Here is a 19,418-nt window from a genome sequence, read left to right as displayed (position 1 = left end):
GGGGTAGAAATTAGGATTAGTCTCAAAGTTAGTCAAGAGGCCACTACATCTGTGACCTTAAACCAGAAATATAACTAGAAGGGACACTGAGACACTCCCATCTCACTCCCTCCCAGCAACCCCAAACATTCTCTAGAAACTAATGTCTTTTCGATTGGCAATGAATTTTGTGGTTCACCTGGCATTGAATTTTGTGATTTAAAACCTAAGGGATAATTTTATGTTATGTATCTTTTACTATAATTAAAAAAAAAATTCTTAAGAGAGTGCCTTGGAAAAATGATGAAATCCTCAAATATTTTTGGAAAAATGACTCCTTTTATGATGATGTGAAGGTCAAGCAGGAAGGGTTTTTATGTCAGAAAATTACAACCTTCCCAAAACACTTGACTCATTACTCTTTCTAAGAACTAATGCACTCTTGGAATTATAAACTACATTTTGTTGAAATCAATTTATTTTAAAAGAAAAATCTCAGTAGTAATTGTACAAGACATGAAGAGATGTGATCAGTGAGGCACCTTTTTATGGACTGCCACCAAGCCCATGCCCTGCTCCCAGCCCAGCATCCCCACAGATGCTCTTATTTCCAGACTTCATTTCTCATTTGCCAAAATGAAAACTTTAGGCCAGTATGACCTCGAATATCCCTTGTGGTTCAAACATTCCATAATTCTATCACTGTTGCAAACTCCAACTAAGCCTCTTTTTCACAAACATGTGAAAATTATCAATTTTTGGTAACCAAAGAGTCTTAAAAATAAATGTGGACTGTCAAAATATTTTTTTCCTTGCTGCAGGATTTTCCCTCCAGCCAAAGACATTTTATAAAAACTTCTACTCAGTATTCAAAAGAGCCATTTCTTTCCCTTAGAGAGAATTAATCATAGGCAAGGACTGGAAAAGACAGTCTCCCCAGATGAAGCTTAAGCACTCTCCCACAGAGAAACTCATTCTATTTTAATTTGCCAATTAAAACTGCCCTGGGAAATCACACATTGTCATTATCTCATTAAAAATACTATACTTGTCACTCCCTTATCCCTCTCTGGAAGACGAACACTCCAGTGGCAACTGCTCCTCACAACTTAAATTTAATAGCCCCCTTAAAAGATTGGCTTTATCTAGGGTCCTTTGGGGACAGTACCATCTGCTGTTATTACTGCCACAAATTCCACAGATCGCCAGTCAGTAACTCAACACCATTTATTGGGTATTTACTATATCTGTGAAATGGACTAAGCATTGAGAAGAGTTAAAAAGTCACTAAAAAGCTTGTTTTCAGCAAATTAATGGCCACTCTCGTTGGAAAACAGAGTCTTATAAACAGGTCTTTTAAAGATCCCTGGTCTCGCATCTCTTGGTTCTGTCTGGCTCTTATTCAACTCCTCCCTGTCTGTCTTGCCTGGTGTTCTGTGGAATGATGACGTTCCAAGGCTGGTACTGATAGCTGAGATTACACCCGTGCAATAGAAAATAAGCCTTCATTTTTGTTGGTATGACATTTATAAATTCCCTTCTCTTATAAACTGTATATTGAGTTGACATAACATGTGGGAAATAGAGTGATTTGAATTGTGTTACTTAGTCCTACTTTTCAATTTCTAATGAGCCATAACATGACTACAGGGCAGGAGTAAGATGGAAACTGCGAAAATTCTGGATAATGGCTTATCCTTAATAATGCCCCCTTTGAATAATATAATAAATAATCAACGGTAAAGCTATGACCCTGGCTTTCTGCATGTACTTAAACCTGATTCTGTATACACACCTGCAGGGTATTATGTATTTCCAAAGATTCATCCTCAAAGAATCCATTGACTTCTGCCTAATGAAAGCACATATACCACGACTCACTAGGGGAAGGGCACTCTGCCAGTCTTTGACCAAAGAGCCTGATTACCTTATTGCCTTGAAATCCCTTCGGGCCTGGATCTCCTGGAGGTCCACCGATGCCCTGCTCCAAGATGAAAACTGAGAGTTAGTGCTGAGTACAAAAAGCTAATCAGGAATGAATCATTCATTAGGGTTCCTAGAGATTCCGGAGTTAGAAGTCACACTGTCTAACTCAGAGTTAAGCTGGGGTTACATGATTAAATTCCTTACGTGAAATACGCAACTCCTAAAATAGTACTGAGCTGAAAGTACTATTTATTAATGAGGAATTTGTTTTCTAAATGTAGGCTTCCAGACTTATTCCTGTGCTGGACCCCTTTTTGGAAAGATTTCGAATAAACACCTACTTCTTAAAAATATATAAGGCATATATAACCGAAAGCTGGAACTTCCAATGACCCTGTGATAATCAGAGTTTCTGCCCTGCCCTGACACAATTCCAGGATAGAGCAAAGGAATTGACGGCTAACTAGATGCTGTCTAGGAAATCTTGGGTAAAGATACAATTTTCAGTAAATTTCTTGAAATACTGAAATTAGCTCTTCATACACACACATACACACCCTCTCCCAGTGACAACGTTAGACACAGTCCCCAGACTGGAAAAATTTGATGTAAATTATTTTCTGAAATCCATGTGAAAAGTCTAAAATAAATGCCTTAAAGTATCATTTCATGTTATTGAGCAATAACTACTTGTAATGATGGAACAATACAAATGCTGTAATTTAGATAAAATGCACAGCTCTTCCAACTGCATTACAGCAGCAATGCAAGCATAGTTACATCCTGCTTTTAACTGCTTTGACCTCATCCATCTTCCTAGGCTAATTTTGAAACTTTTATCCCATCAGCTACTCACCTGCTGGTACCTAGTCTTAGAGGGCCTGAATTAGTTATTGAAAATATTATAGCAGCAGTTCCCAAACTTTGTTTCACATTGGAATCACCTGGGTATCTTTAAAAACACCGATGCCTGGTTCCAATCCCCAGGCATCCTGACTGAATTGGTAGAAGGTGCAAGCGGGCCAAGGGATTTTAAAAGCCCCCTCGATGAAACTAATACAGACTTCGATTTGGTTTTAGCCTCCTCACCTGAAGTCCTCTGGGTCCCTTTGGTCCATTTGGCCCTGGGGATCCCTGTGGAATAAAATTAATGGTAAATAATATCCATCTTGCTCTAAATATCCATCTTTAATTTGCAGTGATTTTAGGTTAAATAGAAGCGAACGTGTTCTCCGTAATGGTCCATCTTCAAGGTTAGCCAAACATCAACGCCAACAGACTTATTGTTAACAAAATGATCCTGATTAACAAGCCAACTTGGGGTCAAGCCTTCCTTTAGTAAACAAACTCAGTGAAAAAACAATTTTAGATGTAAGTCCTTTGCCTATATATTGACATTTTGATCAGAATAAAAAATTTTTTCTTCAGAATCCTTAGAAAGCAGTAAACTTGGTGGAACATGGTTTCCTTCCAACGAGGCAAGGAAATTGTTCATCAAACTGCAATTTAGTGAGTTTCCACAATGCCTAGGCCACTCGCTTGCCCATCCTCAAGGTACAGAACTTGGCAAAATACTATTTATACACAACACTCTTCTAATAGAAGATATTTCAATATGTTTCACAACTAAGAAACCCTTTAAAGTTAATTTTTATCAGAGTGTAATATAGTCTATTCTCTCTCTTCTCAGATTTCCACTTTTTTCTGATTACCAAAATATTTGTTTATAATAGACATAACTTAGCAATTATAGGAAAAAAGTAAATAAATAGAAAAAATCACACAGAGGCAACTGCTGTTAACATTTTAGGCATATTTTCATCCAGTTTTATTCCCAGTAGATTTTTCTTTAAATAATTTGATCAAAGTGTATCTCCAACTTTGTGTCTTATTTATCTGGCCTTCCATTCTACCAAAAATATTTTTCCATGTCATTAAAAATTCTTAGTAAGCTGAATAATACCCAAGATTATGCACCTATCATAATGGTAATTACTCATTTCCCTAGTTTTGACATTTAAGTTGTTTCTGGTGATTGCTGTTGTTAATAATGTTATAGTGAATATCTCTTGTGTGTAAATCCTTGTCCAACTTCTGATTCATTCCTAAGAGTAATTTCCTAGAAGCAGGTGACTGACAGAGAGACTGATCAGCACATTTAAGGCTCCCCTCCTCTCTCTTTTGTATCTCACACTATATATGAAAAGAAAGAGTGAAAATTTCCTCCATAAATTTGTTCACATTTCCATGCCCACTACCTGAATAGAGAGCATACTTCCTCATCTTACAGAATCCCTAACAACACTGAGTATTATATGTTATTTCAGTGTTTGCTAATTTGATAAGTGAAATAATATTTTAATATTTTACTTATCTAATTGCTAATGTGTTTGGATTCTTTAAAATTTATTAGCTATTCGTATTTCCTCTTTTGTGTCTCTGTGTTCTTTGTCTTTCAGATAAACTTGTGTGAACTCTTCATCTCAAGGACACTGTATTTCATTGATTCTAGACATATATTTTTTTCAGATTTTTACATCCTTGAAATTGGGATACATCATATAGTCAAATGCATCTTATATTTATAATTGGCAGTATTTTTCTTTCTTTCTGGCACAGAGGACGATAGGGCTTTTAACAATTTCTGGCATCTTAGTCAATGAAATATATTAACTCTTTATCAGTCATTTTTATTTCAAATAGTTTTCCTAATTATTATGTATCTTTCATATTTGTTCTATTCTATATGTGTCCCCTCTTCTGTATTTTCAAGCCCATGTTCATCTCCCATTTTCAGTTAACCTCCAGGAAGAATCCATTCATTAGCACACTTTTCATTTTGCCCAGAGATAATTCCCACGCCTACATTTCTCAGGTTTGCCTGACCTTTAACTCTACAGTAGTTGAAAAGCTTTCAGAAAGTCTCAAGCTATTTACAGTGTTTAGTTACATAGGCCAGTGTCACTGTTTTATCCTTTTCTTTTCACCTTCTGCCTCATTTTCTCTCCTTGACTCTTTGCATAGTTAAAATACAGATATTGAAAGAGTTGGGTATTTTGGTGGCATGCTGTTTCTAGTTTTTAACTTAATGAAAACTATTTACTTTTACTGTGTACTTTTTTGGACCCTTTATCATGTTTCAAATATACTCTAAATGTATTTCTGGTCTCTTCAGGTACTCCTTAACATTTTAATATTGTCTCCAGTTTAAATATTTTATTCACATTTACTTTCTAATGAGAGGTAAATAATTACTGAGTTATCTGTGGCTTGCTGCATTTTCAAAATTCCAAACCCCTTTCTATGTCTAGTTCTGCTGCAGTATTTATGACTATTTCATGAACTGGTTCCATAGAGTTCTTCGTTCTACTTTGGAAGGTGCTTGTTTGCAGTGTTTACATCTGGAAAGCAATTCCACTTTGACGCAGTTGGAGCTTGGGCTGACTCTGCTAGTTAAATTATCCTTTTCACCATAACATTCAGTAGGCCTGGCCTCAAAGGTTAGGGTGCCACAAAGCAAAGTCTTAATGGTCCATAAGAAAGGCATTTGGGGGCCTCATTAAGTAGAGTTAGGTATGGCTTTGTTTTCTGCTTCATGTTTTACAGATGTGAAAACTGAGCCAGTGACCCCCTCCGTCCCAACAGTGAGAGCAACATAATGCAGCCCAGAATTTCCTCTTAAGGAAACGGCCCCAAAGGGATCACAGCTGTTAGCATTTTAAAAGAAAATCTAAAAAACACGTTCCTTACTTTGTCACCTTTTATTCCTGGTTTACCGCATTCTCCACGTTCACCCTAAAAAATAAACAGATGAAATAAATAAGACATTTGCAGTTATTCAGTGTTAGGATTTTTTTTAAGGATTCCCAGCAGAATCTTATGACATGAGCAGCCTCATGAGTTACACACAGTTCTGTCCTCAGTACTGTGGGTAGTTTGGGCATTGAACTCTGAAAAAATTTTATCCATAGGTCATTCTTAACTTGACAGAATCAAATCAGTGATACTACCTAATGATGTTTAACATTTCTGAGACACGAATGAAATTAAAAGGAAAGATGCTAAAGCTGACTGAGCATCTACCATATATTATATGCCCTTTGCATATGTGATTTAATTGGATCCACATTACAGCCCAATGAGATCAGATTCACAATTCTTTTTTGCAATTTGATCTATATGGCTTTATTTTTTTAATTGGCATATAGTTGACTTACAATATTCTACTAGTTTCAGATGTACAACATAATGATTCAATATTTTTAACAGATTACACACCATACAAAGTTATTATAAAATATAGACTATACTCCCTGTGCTGTACATTACATCCCTGTAACCTATTTATTTTATAACTGGCAGTTTGTACCTCTTAGTCCCCTTCACCTTCATCTTATTTTATACCTGAGAAAAGTTAAGCTCAACAAAGTAACTTCGCCCCATCCTATAGCTGTAAGATGAATCAAGGTCTGAACCCAGGTCTACTTAGACTAGGAGTGCCTGCTTTTTCCACAGCACCACATGCTACACCATGAGCACCAACCTTGAGCAATTAGTGGTGTTTGCCTAGAGAACTGTGAGAGAAAGGCTCTGAGAGCGTGTCATGACATGGTGGAGAAAGGCACTGTGATGAATGAGCAAGGTCTGCTGTGACAGGGAGCGTGGGGCGTGGTGGCAGGCACACTACATGTGTCCCATTACCACCAGTCTACTGTCCTGCCTTTCCTGGAATGTTAATGAGACAAACCCCTAACAGTTAAGTTATGCTTTATAGTTGATTATTCAGGTTATTTTGCAGACATTATATCAGTTAATCTGACATTAACTGGGGTAGCTATTATTAGCCCAGTTTCACAACTGAAAACTTGTGATTTAAACAGGTTAAGTAACTTGCTCGGGGAGCATAGAATTGGAGTTTTTGAATATTAGTCCGTGATAGCAGACTTCTAAGAGTTCTAATAATCAGAACTAAAAAGTAACAAAGTCAATTAGAAAAACAACTCAAGTTAGAATTTTCAAAGTGCGTTCGTGTATATCTATATTCTGAGCCTCAAAGCACTTCATCTTTTCTGGATAAAGCAATTCAACTGGGGAGGTTAAATGATTTACTTAAACATACATGCCAGCTAACAGCTCCTTGTCTGGTGCTCTCACTACTAGTTTCTGCTTCTGCTGCCACTTCATTATCTCTGTGCTGCCCTAAAGCATGCTACTCAACATGACACTACACGATGACATAAGGAACTTGTGCTAGAAGGTACATTGGTGCCCTGTTTCCTTCATTAAGGAAGTCTTGCTATGAAAAATAAATGTCAGCTGAAATAAACATATATTTAGTGATATATATTCTGGTGCAAGCTTTGTCTGATCACAAAATAGCAGCAGTCCACAGACTGACAGCCAGCCTGCAGACTGCACTTTGCTCTAAGAAAGGGAATCATAACTGTAGCCACCAATTATGGATGAAGAGTCTGTGCTGAAGCCTTTACATTATTTCTAATCCCCACAACATCTCTACTCATACATAAGGCTAAGAGAGATGAAGTAGATTGCCCACGAACTCAAGCTTGAGTCTGTTAGACTCCCAAGTCCATGTTCTTCTCAGCCATCCAAAGCTGAACAAGGCACACTGCCATGGTCTGCATGCTGCTTTCCAGTAACCTGATGCTTCTGCCTAGGTTCCTGCATTGGGTATGGCTGGCATCGGGAGCAGGAAAGAGGAAGGAACAGTTCTGAGATGTGTAGCTGGGCCTCTGTTCTCTCTCCACATCGTATTGTGAGTCAGCCTACCCAGGAAAAGCTGAGCTTTCACTTCAAACAAGTTGAACAGTTATTTCTGAATGCAAATGGAAAGTCACTATTGAAGAATCAAATTAGAACGCAATTAATTTAAGAATGTTAGACGGAAATAAAATGAGTCAAGCCACCAAAATATAAAACAGAAAAGTACTTAAATACACTCAAAATTCTTTTGGCCAGAATTCACATTCCATTTGTCCAGACAGATTTGTTAGCTATAGGGTCCTGATGTGTTAGGATTGGTTTGGGGCAGATTTCCATCAATGAAAATTTTGTGCTCATGCTGTATGCCTCTGCAAAGGCGTTTTCTTTTTTGGTGGGCTCATTAATCCCTGTGGAAAAGTCACAATTACAAAGTTCCAGAGAGCGAGGGCTTCAGAAAGCTCTGAGCAGGTTAGCTCTGCTCCCACCCTGTGACTGCGGGTGAGGCTGCTCCTGATGAAATTCTCTCATAGATGTCAATGGTTCAGGGCCCATTGGTTCTGACAACTTATATTTTCCACACGAGAGCTCCTCCAATGAGTCTATTATTCCCCAGAAGTTTAAGTGAGTCTTTTCAAAAATATATACAGAAAAGTTCCTAGTGTTGGTAATTAACTTGTTATGTAAATCAAGGTGAGGGAGGTGGGGCCTGGATAATTTTCTTCAACTATATATAGGGCAATTTTACAATCATGAAACTTTCTTTCTCTTGTTATCTCTTTATAATAGCACCTTACTTTTATAGACCAGCAAACAGTTTACGGTACGTGGTCACATCCATTATTCTATCTGATGCTCCAACCACCCTGTACATCAGTAGGCCAGTATTAATCCAGTTCTATACTGGATGAAGAAACAGACACTCCAAGATGCTGCGCTACCCAGGTTCTTACGGCTAAGTACACAGTTGCAGCATTTCTTACACTCCTCCCCTTTTAGGCCTAACATTTCCCATGTTTGGGGAGATATTTATTTGCCTGTATGTAGGTTCACCCCTAATGTTTGCAGGGCCCAGGGCAAGAGTGCAGGCAGAGGCCCAAATACCACGTATCAAAATAGTTGAAAGGTACAAATCAAGCTAATAAACTAGTAATGTTCTAGCTTCCTTTTCTGACAAATATATCTTAAAAAGGAACAAAAAGTTAAAGAATTTTGGAATTTCTCAGAGGTCCACATGGGAGGTTCATGCCCACAGCCTACAGCTCAGCTGAGAAGTCACTTCCCACCTCCAGCTCCTTCCACTGCAAAAGGAGCAGTGCCTGTGTGTTCATGAAGGTGCCCCAGGCCACACAGCAAAGCTCCCTCCATGGCCCCTTCCTGCCGCAACAAAGCTTCCGTTGGTTCCCTGGGTTCCTGCATTCCCTGGGTTCCCTCAGGCCTAGGAAGAAGATGGACATGGAAGTGTGGTTTGTGTATGCCCTGGAAGTAGGCTCAGGCCGCTTTGCAGGGATTTCTGGGGTCTTGGTTACACAAAGCATGATCCAGGAGAAGAGGGCATGGGCCTGTCACCCTGCAGGCTCCTGTTTCGTCATGCGCGAGGCGGCTAGAGGAGACACAGAGCAGGACCCTCTAAAGTGCAGGCCTCTTGTCCAGGTCTGAGCGTTGTAGCACAGAAGGGGTGATAGGGACGTGTTCTGATTTCATGGCTTATGAGTGAACCATTGAACACTCTCAAAGGTTCCTGAGATCCTGTCCAATGCGTTAATTTCTTTTGCATCCGTTTGATTTCCTAATTTGTAATTTGCAAATAATCATAATCTACTAACCCATAACTTGTGTGTGTTTGTCACATTTACTCCCTCGGCAAGCTTTACCCAGAGGCCTTTACTACCTAAGCGGGATAGATCCCCTTTCACCCATGAGAGGGTCTTGTGTTGACTTTACATAGGAAGTTAAGCATCAAGGTAGCTGTAGTGCTGCTGTATCCATTGGTATGTGGAAACTTTTGGTCTGGATATCTGGGCTGCATTGCTGTTAAATTACGGTTCTGTACTAAAAGAATTCATATTTGCAGAGATAAGAGAGGCTGGATTCTCATTGCAGGAATCTTAGGGTACCTTCCATCCTTTATACCATGCACCCATATCTTAAGTTCTGTTATTATTTTATGTTAACAGAGTTAAGGATATACTTAGGAATTTGGGCATCTAGACTGACAAAAATAAAGGGAAATATATTCATTAAGTATATAAATACAGTTACATTTCTGTTTTTCTTTATGAAATTCTGGTCTCTTTGTTGTTACCAACTTACCTTCTCACCCTTGTACCCAGGAACCCCCTAATTAAAAAAGAAAAGAAAATGATATTAGAAGGCGTTGTTGGAAGAAGTATCTGATGTTTTTCATTTATAAAGTATAACAAAACACATCTGTACAGTCTTGGAAAATCAGACCACATAAAGGTAGGCTCTGTAACTTCCCTCTGCGCTTAGGGAAATGCATGTAGTAGGGGCAAGAAAGAACCTATTTTTCCCTTTAATACACTCTATTCTCAGTTTCACATATTTTTTTTCAAACCCAATTTCTTACCCTTTAGCCCGAAGCTAAAGGAGAAACTATACACTGAAACGCATTGTAGAAGTGACGACCTATAATCGTCCTTTCAAAATTGTTATATTGACTTTTAAACTATGAACTATCACAGCTGAGGCTGTTCCACAGAGACTGTTAGAAAAATTGGCTTTGAAAATGAGCTGAGATAATGGCCTCGAAAATGTCCGTAAACATTTATATCCATTATGGTCCTCCTTCTCAATTCGGCCTAGAGTATAGAACATCAAGGAAATGAATGGTTCCTTTATCAGCCCTAATGAGACAGTGACCTTTGAGTTGCTATATTTTATCTCATGCTAAATAAGGGGCCAGTGCTTCTGCGGCCCTTGAGCGTCGCTCCTGGGAATCCTGCACAGCCTTCTTCATTGTGTCGCTGCCCAAGAGCCCTTTAAGAAATACAATACTGAATGTTAAATGGACTGGGAAATTACCAACTTTAAGCAACAGTGAGTCTTATTCTAATAGGATCGCATGTCTTTTTCATATAACTATAGTTTCCAAGTATGAAAATAGAATCGTAAGACATGTTTTAGGAGCGTTGGTGAAACCAACGAATGAAACGAGGTATTCCTGTAGCTACGTGTGAGTCAGACTACAAACTTTTGTTGCGTATGACTTTTTTACAAAAGGTAAAAAGGAAAAGTTTAGGAAGGAAATAGCACTTCTCTCCAAATGTGAACTCCCTGAAACATTGAAGATAAAAGTAGAAGTCGTCCAAAAAATTGTTACTCTACCTTTTAATCCATGTTAAAAATACTTATTCAGATAAATGTTTTGAGGTTTAGTACTGTGCTTGAAATTAAAGGCCACATTATAGAAAGTTAAATTGGGGTTCTTTATAGAAACAATTCATGTTTGCAGCACTAAAAAAGGCTGGACTTCCAATCTCAGGAATCTTGTGGTGCCCTTATAACACACCACCACATTTAAAATTCTGTCATTAAAGGAATATTACTTTTTATAACATACTTTCTTTTCTGTTTTTGTTTTTGTTTTGTTTTTTTCTGAAATCTCTGGTTAATTTATGTTTGGTTGCTCTCAGATTTCTTCCTTTCAGGGCACTTTTAATTACTAGTTTTAAATATTCAAATTTAAGATATTCAAAACTACACTCATTAGTCTCTGCAAAATTTGCGTCTGACCTCCCTGTTCCTATTAATGGTACCATCATATTTCAAACAATGATGAACCAAAAGTTTATAGTCATCTTTTCTCCCTACTTGCCCCTTCCATTCTTTTCATCCAGCCAGTTAAAATTCTCCAAGAGCTCCCAGGGCACTTGGTTTTAAACTCACTCTCCTTGCCCTGGCTAACAAGGCCCTGTGTGACCTGGCCCTGTCTTCCACCCCACTGTTCATCAAGCTCAGGCTCTCTTCCCGTTTCTTGGCCCCTGCTAAGCTGGTTCCCACCTCAGGGCCTTTGTACCTACTGCTCTTTCTGCCTAGAACCCCCTCATGACCTTGTTTTATATTTTCATAATCCCTCTCACCGACTGAAATTCCTACTCGCTTGTTTGTCTGTTTCTTGCCTCCTCTGCACGAAAGCTGCATCATACAGGGACTCTCTGCCCGGCTCACCCCTGTCTCCCCAGCACCTAAAAGAGGGCCTAGCGCATAGCAAGTGCTCAGTGAATACTTGTCAAATGTCTGAGGTAGAGCTAGTCCCACATCCTCTCATGTCTATCCTGTCCTGGTTCTCACAATGTTCTCCTTCTTTCTATTCTGTCATTATTGTACCCCACGTCTATCCAATGTCATGGGAGCCACCTATGTAATTTTGAATTCCTTAGTAGTCACTTTAAAAAAGCAACAATGAAAAGATGAAGTTAATTTTTAATACTATATTTTATGTATCCCACTAGGTCCAAAATACTGTCCTTTTAACATGTTATCAATCTAAAAGTTATCAATAAGATATTTTACATTTTTGGGGGGTACTAAGTCATCAAAATTCTGTGTGTAGCTTATTCCTGCAGCACCGGTCCATTCGGGCTGGCTGTTGTTCCGCAGCTGGGTAAGCAGACATGGCACACGGCTTTCACACCGGCCAGAGCAGCTCTGGCTGATGTCCCCGTCGCTCTCATGCAGGCTGCAGCAGCAAACCTTCTTTTAAGTGCTCCTTCCATCTGCTTGTTCCCACTTCAGTTTCTCTTTCAGAGCCATGCTAGACCAGACTTGTCTTCCAAATACGCAGCTCTTGGGTCATGCGCCTCATCTAAAGCTCGGGAAGTGCCCGTCACCCAGCAAAGCACAGCCTTCTGGCCGGCATCGAGCACCCACTCTGCCCTTCCAGCCATGTCTGACAATCCTCCTCTTTAAGCACATTCCCCACTCACTGCCTTCCCTCTGGTGCTGCTCACAGCACTCTCCATCTGGAATGCCTGTCCCCCTCCGCCTTCCCGTTCTGTCTTTACCTGTCACCATCCTACACTCCTCAGGGGTCATCTGGTAGAACCTACCCCACTAGCCCGAGTCTTCTCTGAATGCCCATAATACTTTGTGCATGCAATTTTTACAATATTTTGACATTCTGCTTCATATTGTAGCTGTTTTTTTTTTTAACATGTAAGCTTTTAGATTTGTGTTTTTTTTTTTTTTAATGGAGGTACTGGGAATTGAACCCAGGACCTTGTACATACTAAGCATGCACTTTACCACTCTATACCCCCACCCCTCTAGGGATTTTTTTTTTTAATATTTTATCTCTCCTCAGAGATAATGAACTTTTCAAAAATACAAGTTCTCTTAGTTTTATTTTTCCATAACAGTAGACTTTACTTGTAGAAGATATCTAAGAAATGTTTTCTGAATGAATAACACAAATTTCTGAACGAATCTCCATTGAGATGATCAAACTTTCTGTCAGACTTTTTCATGACATTAATTAAAAACACCAAAAGGACCGTTTTTAAAACCTCTGGGCCTGAGTCCTGGGCTGTCATCCCAGGGGACAAGCTAGGAGAAGTGTGAAACTCTCTGCCATGTGCTACACAGCTGCAGCTCCCCAGAAGAATGCAGAAGAAGAAATGTACTATAATTATTTCTCAGACTATCTCTGACATCTTCTGATTTTAGGGCTAATAAATCAACTAGAATCATCTCTTCTTTTGTCTGTAGAACTGGATTTACAAAAGCATAGTTGAGATTATATAATTCTTATGTTCCCAGAATTTTAAATTATTCTTTATTTAGTCAAACAAACAAACAAACAAAAAAACCACAAGAAGCAAAGCAGAGTATTGTCTTATTTCAGCCCTTCACAAATCTCAAACTGCATATCAAGGAATGTCATGCAGTTGACCACCTTGTCCCATCATCCCTCTTTTTAAACAGAGTGTTTTCTCCTCACATTTCCACTTTTAAGATCATAGCTGTCTGACTGCCTGTCTGAGCCATCAAGAGCACATGTAGACATAAATCACTTTTGCACTTGAACTGCAGGGGTCAAAGTAACTCGTTACAGAATCTTAGTGTCCCTGGGATTACTTTCTTAGGAAGGCATTCCAGTTGTGTACGTACCCCGGGGCCTCTTTCTCCAGGTTCCCCTTTTTGAGCATCGCCCTGTGACAAAAAAAAAAAACAAACCACAATCAAAATTCCACAGCTCTGCAAGGTGACTAATTGCTCAATAAAATGCACTATTCAGAATTCCCTGATTAAGAGAACCCAGTGGGGAAAATATCTTTGGCCTTGACCATTGACATTTTCACCAGACTGTCTAGGGAAGAAAATAGCAGCTCAGATAGCCTTTGCCCTTTGGAGTGAAGCCAGATGTAGAGGGCGCAGAATTCAGGTACATTTTCACAGCCCTGGCCAAGTCTTGCATCCTAGTTGAACAACACAGCCGTTGTTCTCAAGTAGGGCATTGTACCCACTCGGAGCCAGCCACTCTGGCTTTTCTCCAAGGGGCTTTGGAATGTTTTCCAAAATGTCCTTAAGAGTGATGGCTTGATTTCAGCAAGACTTAGGAAAATATATTATGTGGCACAAAATTACAAGCTAAATAAATGAAATGTGCACACAGACTTATAATAGGTATCTAATAAAACAAAAAGAACACAAGATGGCATCAATTCAGACCCATAGAAAGTGAGTGAGTGTAGGGTGTGTGTGTGTGTGTGTGTGTGTGTGTGTGTGTGTGTGTGTGTTGTAAAGCCACCCAAGGATGCTTTACATTTTCTTTCTTTGACAAGCAGACAGTTGGCAAAAATACTTTCATGCATTTAACTTATTATATTATTCATTACATCCCCTAAACATATTCTCAGAAATAGAGTTATTGGGGTTAAATTTTAAATACTTGAAAGGTTTCTTATGTAGAGCCAATTGCATCCCCAAACGTCTGTGTCTGTACCCAGTTACCTTGGCAATGAAGAGGAAACCAGTTTCACCACCACGTTGCTATCACTAGTTATTATCATTTAAATATTGTTGTGTTCACTGCTGTAAGAAATGGTTTTTTTCTAATTTGAAATACAGAAAAAAGCAAAGTATGTGAACTAGAAAGTTGTTCCCCACTCCCTAAGGAAACTCCAACAAACTTAGAGTCCAAAGTTTCTAAAATGTGAATAATTGGTAGTAAAGAGTACCTCATGGTATCTATTTAAATTTAATTCATTATCCAGTGAAATTAAACATTTTTCTATTTCTTTATTTACTGGATTTATTTCCTCTCTTGGAAATTATGTCCTTTGACCATTTAATTATTAGAGAATTTATATTTTCTCATCTGTTTTGTAAAGTCTGTATGTACTATAGCAATTAACCCAATGCCCGTGGTATTTGATGCAAACATATCCTATATGTTTTCCTCTTTATTTTCATTACTATTTTTATTATACCCAAGTTTTCCTCAAATTTTCACATAGTCACATCTGCTAATCTCTCTACTATGATTCCTTCAATTGCTCTTGAACTTGGAAGACCATCATCCCAATAATGATCTGTTTTTTAACATTAACCTAGGTTTTGGTTTTTTTTTTTTTTGATGAGTAGACAAAGAAAAAAATTGAGGAAATGCCTGAAGATAGTCTGGGAGTAGAGACAATCTGGTGTTTTTTCTATTATTATTGTAGGTCAGTTATCCATAAAGTGGAGTCATAAATACAAGTGCCAGTGGAAATCTGATATGGAATATGTACAAGCAATTCATGGAACACTGCAGTAATTAACTTAGACGCCCATTGTTTAAGAACAAGTTTTTTTTTATTCAGTGTCCCTACGTTTCCTAAACTGGTTGACTAAAATGGGCATATGTGTCACAATTTGTAAATACAAGCCTGCAAAAACCAGACAGGAAGTGAACAGCCTGTATTCTTCACCAAAATCATCAGATTTTTGGCACTGACATATACTTCAATGCTCTTTGTTTTCTCAATGTTTGTTCTTTAAATAGAAGTAAATAGAACTAGAAGGAAATACATTAGTTTAAAGGAAAAGCTGTTTATTTATTTACCGGGTTTCCTTTTGGTCCTCGCTCACCTTTGATACCTGGGTTTCCATGTGTTCCCTGAAGGCAAAGGAAAAGGGGTTATGTAGAGTTGGCATTCTATTAGTCTCCTACACGTTACATTAATTTCTGATCAGTGTCAACCCATAAAATGAGGGAAGATTCTAAAACAACTTTACCTGCCAAGCAGAGATTCAACTCTGTTTTGTCCTTTACTACACAGCAGGAGGATGGCTCTGTCTTGACCAGGCAGATTCTCTAGATTTGCTCAAAAAAGGATACTCTCTCTCTCTCCCTGATGTCCAAGGGACAATTTTAAAAGATGGGAGAAGACAGTTCTTCCATCCTGTTCCAGAAAGGCATTTTGTTTTCCTGTTCTCAAACCACCCAAAATCTCCCCTTTGCGTGAACTGGTTTTGGGAACATTCAATAAACGTTAAATAGCATGGTTCTCCGGCTTATCCATATTAAACCTGTCGTGGTGACCTCCCCTAACAATATCGTGTGACTGAAATTGTCAAATTAGCTCAGTGGCTGTACATTTTCTTACTGTTAATTCTAAAACATAATTGAATATCCCAGGTTAACTTTCCCTGGTAATCTCTCGGTACAATAAGCATAAACTAAAACGTTATAGGAAGGGTAAGTTAAACCTTTCCTTTGATCTTGGTGTGTCTAACTTGTACTTTGAAGGAAAAAAAAAAGCCAAACACTCCCACTTTCTAATGCCTTGATTGGTAGCATGGTTTGAAAAAGGACAGGCTTTGGACCCAAGACTTAAGGGAAAATGTGTTGTAGTCTAAGAAATTCACTGCACACATTCCCCTCCCTGCCCCCAAATAAAAGCGTTGGTTCAAAACCTTTATCCATGCATTGTTGTCAAATATCTCTGCTGGACTTGGACTTCTAAGGTTGGAAATTACAGAAGTACATGAAATACTGAAGGAGCAGCATGGAGGCATCTGAAGATGTGTGTTAGAGAAAGGTTCAGCATCTCCAGCCATTGTGATGCCACTTCCAGTGCCTTCCCAGTGCAGACATGGCACCAGCCAGGTATCTGGCCAGAATATATGGAAGCACTCCTTTGGGGATTATCTTTTCAAGAATGGAATCGTTACAGTAAATCCTGCCATTTCCCTTTGGCTGCTAAGTGGTGTCTTCCATTTCACAGAACTCACTCTCATCCCCAAAGCCTCCTGATCAGCCGCCTCCGCACGAGGCATTTTGGTGCTGCCCTTGGATAAGTGCGAAGACACAGGTAACTTCTGGAGAGGTCTGTGTCACTTGCTCTGCGTGGAGTAGGATAAAGCTTTGCCTAAAGCACTGAGGATTTGTACGAGCTCTTTGTATCTTCACTTCAGTGTTGAGAAATTCTGGCCCCGATTGTCACATCAGAAATGATGCTAAAATAGCCTTTGTGGGAACAACTTCATCATTTTAAACCAAATCTGCCCTCAGTTCGGGTCAGTAAAATCCCAGGCTTATTTCTAAGGACAGAATGTATCCCTTTAGGAATGAAAGAAAGAAACAGCATTTCCGTTTTTGCTGCTGTGTGTACACAACCGCTTTTCAACAGCACAAAATAGTCTCGGTGTTTCTGGGTGTGAGCAGAGCTGTCATCGCTGGAACTCCTGACTCGACCCCAAGTTCGAAGTAGAAATATACTCACAGGAGGCCCTGGGTCGCCCGGATCCCCCTTCTCACATTCACAGATCTTGCGTTCACACTAGATCAACAAAGAAACTTGATATCAACATGCAATGAAATATAGCATTTTAAGTCTCATTCAGTGCATAACTAAATGGAACAGTCCCTTGAAGAAATTTTACCTTGTAAACATATGAAACTTTTGCTCTCCCTACTAAATTTTTCTGGGAAAAAGATCTAGTAAAAGCCAGCCAAAAGAGTATTTTAAATGTTGCCATGGTTAAATAAAATAGACCTCCCAGCAAAACAAAACAAAACACACACACACACACACACACACACACACACACACACACACACAAAACTGTAACATCTAGTTGCCTGTTAAAAGGGGAAAATAAAAATCACCCTCAAATGATTTAAATATTTCCTACTTTTTCTAAATTTTCCAACCTGCAGTGGATATGGTGGCATAAAAGAAATCAAATGGCTGCCTCAGAAGAGAGTGGCTCATTTTAAAAAGAAATTAAGCATTTTTATTTAGTCACACATTATCTTCTCGTGTGAGTTACAATGCTGATTTGATTTGATTATGTGAGTTTTTAGAGTAATTCATAGTAATCGAAGCATGTGGTGCTTACCTTCTTTTCAAATAAGACATCCTAGGAGGGAAAAAAGAATGAAACATTAACTCGATTCATGGTTCTGCTTCCCACTTCTTATTAGTCTTAATTATTCCCTATGGGATATGCAGTTTCCAAGAAGAACAGCAATTCAGCCTTTTCAACCTTGTAAAAGCAATAAAGCCCCAGCCAACCACCCAAGGAACTCTGAGCCACCGACTCACAGAAGACATGAAGGGCACTCAACTCATTAAAAATTATCTTTTTCTAGGAACTTTATCTTATTGTGTCCTGTGTTTTATCTTTTGTTTCCTTTATCAGCTCTGCAATCTCCATAATTTGGCTACAAGCTTAGTCAATCATAATGAGAAATTTCTCATTTTTACTTACAAAGACTTAGGCAGAATATGCAGTTGTGTATTTTCTCTATGTTTCTATCCCCATATAGATAGGCATTTTTTTTTTTAGCATTAAAACATGAATTTTAGGCTGATAACTTCATGAAATATTAATGAGCCTTAGAAGTCAGTGAGGTCTAGCCTCTCATTCTGTCGTGAGGGAACTTGAGATGCAGTTCTGTGACTTGCCCAAGGTCACACACTTGATCTGAGCTGCCTGACCAAGTTCAGTTGCATTTCCTACTTAACAACACAGAAGTGAGTCAGCCAGAATATTTTTCCAAACCACTTTAAATTTATAATTTTAGGGAAATTCACAGTGTGGTTTTTGCCCAACATCTAGGCCTCACTAACCTCCTCTAGCTCGGTGGGGTATCACCTGACAAGTGCACTAAAGATTGTGTCTCAAGACAAACACTGAAAAGAAGGTATGTCTACAGATAGAATTATTGCTTGCTTTTTTTTTTCAAACTTGCAGAAGTATTTTTTTAAATCATCTTTGATTGCTTTTATTATCATTTAAAAATTTTCAACCTACAGGTACTACAAAATTTTTATTCAATTTATATCAAACTTTCATTTTTAGAGCTATGATAATTGATACTGGTTTTAAAATTGAATTATTGCTTTCTTAAGGTAGAAGTTATGGGTCAAACTAATGCCTTATGACTGAATCTGAAGGGTAATTTACATACGATAAAGTGGAAAACGGGAGTAAAAAGCACTAGAAATATTGGTCACAAGATATTAAAAGTAAAGGATGTAACGAGGAAGCTAAAGATAAGTCAGGCTTGTGCCTTTACAGAGGACTTTGTCCCCTTTTAGTTTTGTTTTTACTTTTCCTTTATTTCCATATAAGTTAATAATTTAGAGGAAAGCTGCCGCAAAAAGCTTTGGGTGACTCTGGTGATTTAATCGGAGGAAGAATTAGGCTGGGAATTAAGTGCCATTCAGGGTTTTCACCCAGTTCCCATGGAAAACCAGTCACGTGGCCTTGGGCAAGTCAGATAATCCTTCCAGGTCATTTTCCACATATATATATAATGAGAAAGTTTGACCACA

The 19,418-nt window shown here is 38.6% G+C and overlaps 1 protein-coding gene across 2 annotated transcripts in view; it reads right to left on the bottom strand.

Annotated features, from left to right (window-relative positions):
• The window catches only part of COL28A1 (collagen type XXVIII alpha 1 chain), a 156,769-nt gene that overhangs the window by 127,995 nt on the left and 9,356 nt on the right, over positions 1-19,418 (bottom strand). For both annotated transcript variants that reach the window (XM_032483961.1, XM_032483963.1), the window contains exons 4-11: positions 17,977-17,997; positions 17,358-17,414; positions 15,695-15,748; positions 13,759-13,800; positions 9,940-9,966; positions 5,656-5,700; positions 2,995-3,039; positions 1,907-1,960 (exon numbers count right to left, since the gene is read on the bottom strand). In XM_032483961.1, coding sequence (XP_032339852.1) covers positions 1,907-1,960; positions 2,995-3,039; positions 5,656-5,700; positions 9,940-9,966; positions 13,759-13,800; positions 15,695-15,748; positions 17,358-17,414; positions 17,977-17,997 — 345 coding nt within the window. The remainder of the gene's footprint in view (positions 1-1,906; positions 1,961-2,994; positions 3,040-5,655; positions 5,701-9,939; positions 9,967-13,758; positions 13,801-15,694; positions 15,749-17,357; positions 17,415-17,976; positions 17,998-19,418) is intronic.

Source organism: Camelus ferus, chromosome 7 (assembly GCF_009834535.1).
Source record: "Camelus ferus isolate YT-003-E chromosome 7, BCGSAC_Cfer_1.0, whole genome shotgun sequence".
NCBI classification, from domain to species: domain Eukaryota; kingdom Metazoa; phylum Chordata; class Mammalia; order Artiodactyla; family Camelidae; genus Camelus; species Camelus ferus.
Note: the sequence above shows the minus strand (reverse complement) of the source record. Positions and strands in the feature narration are given on the sequence as shown.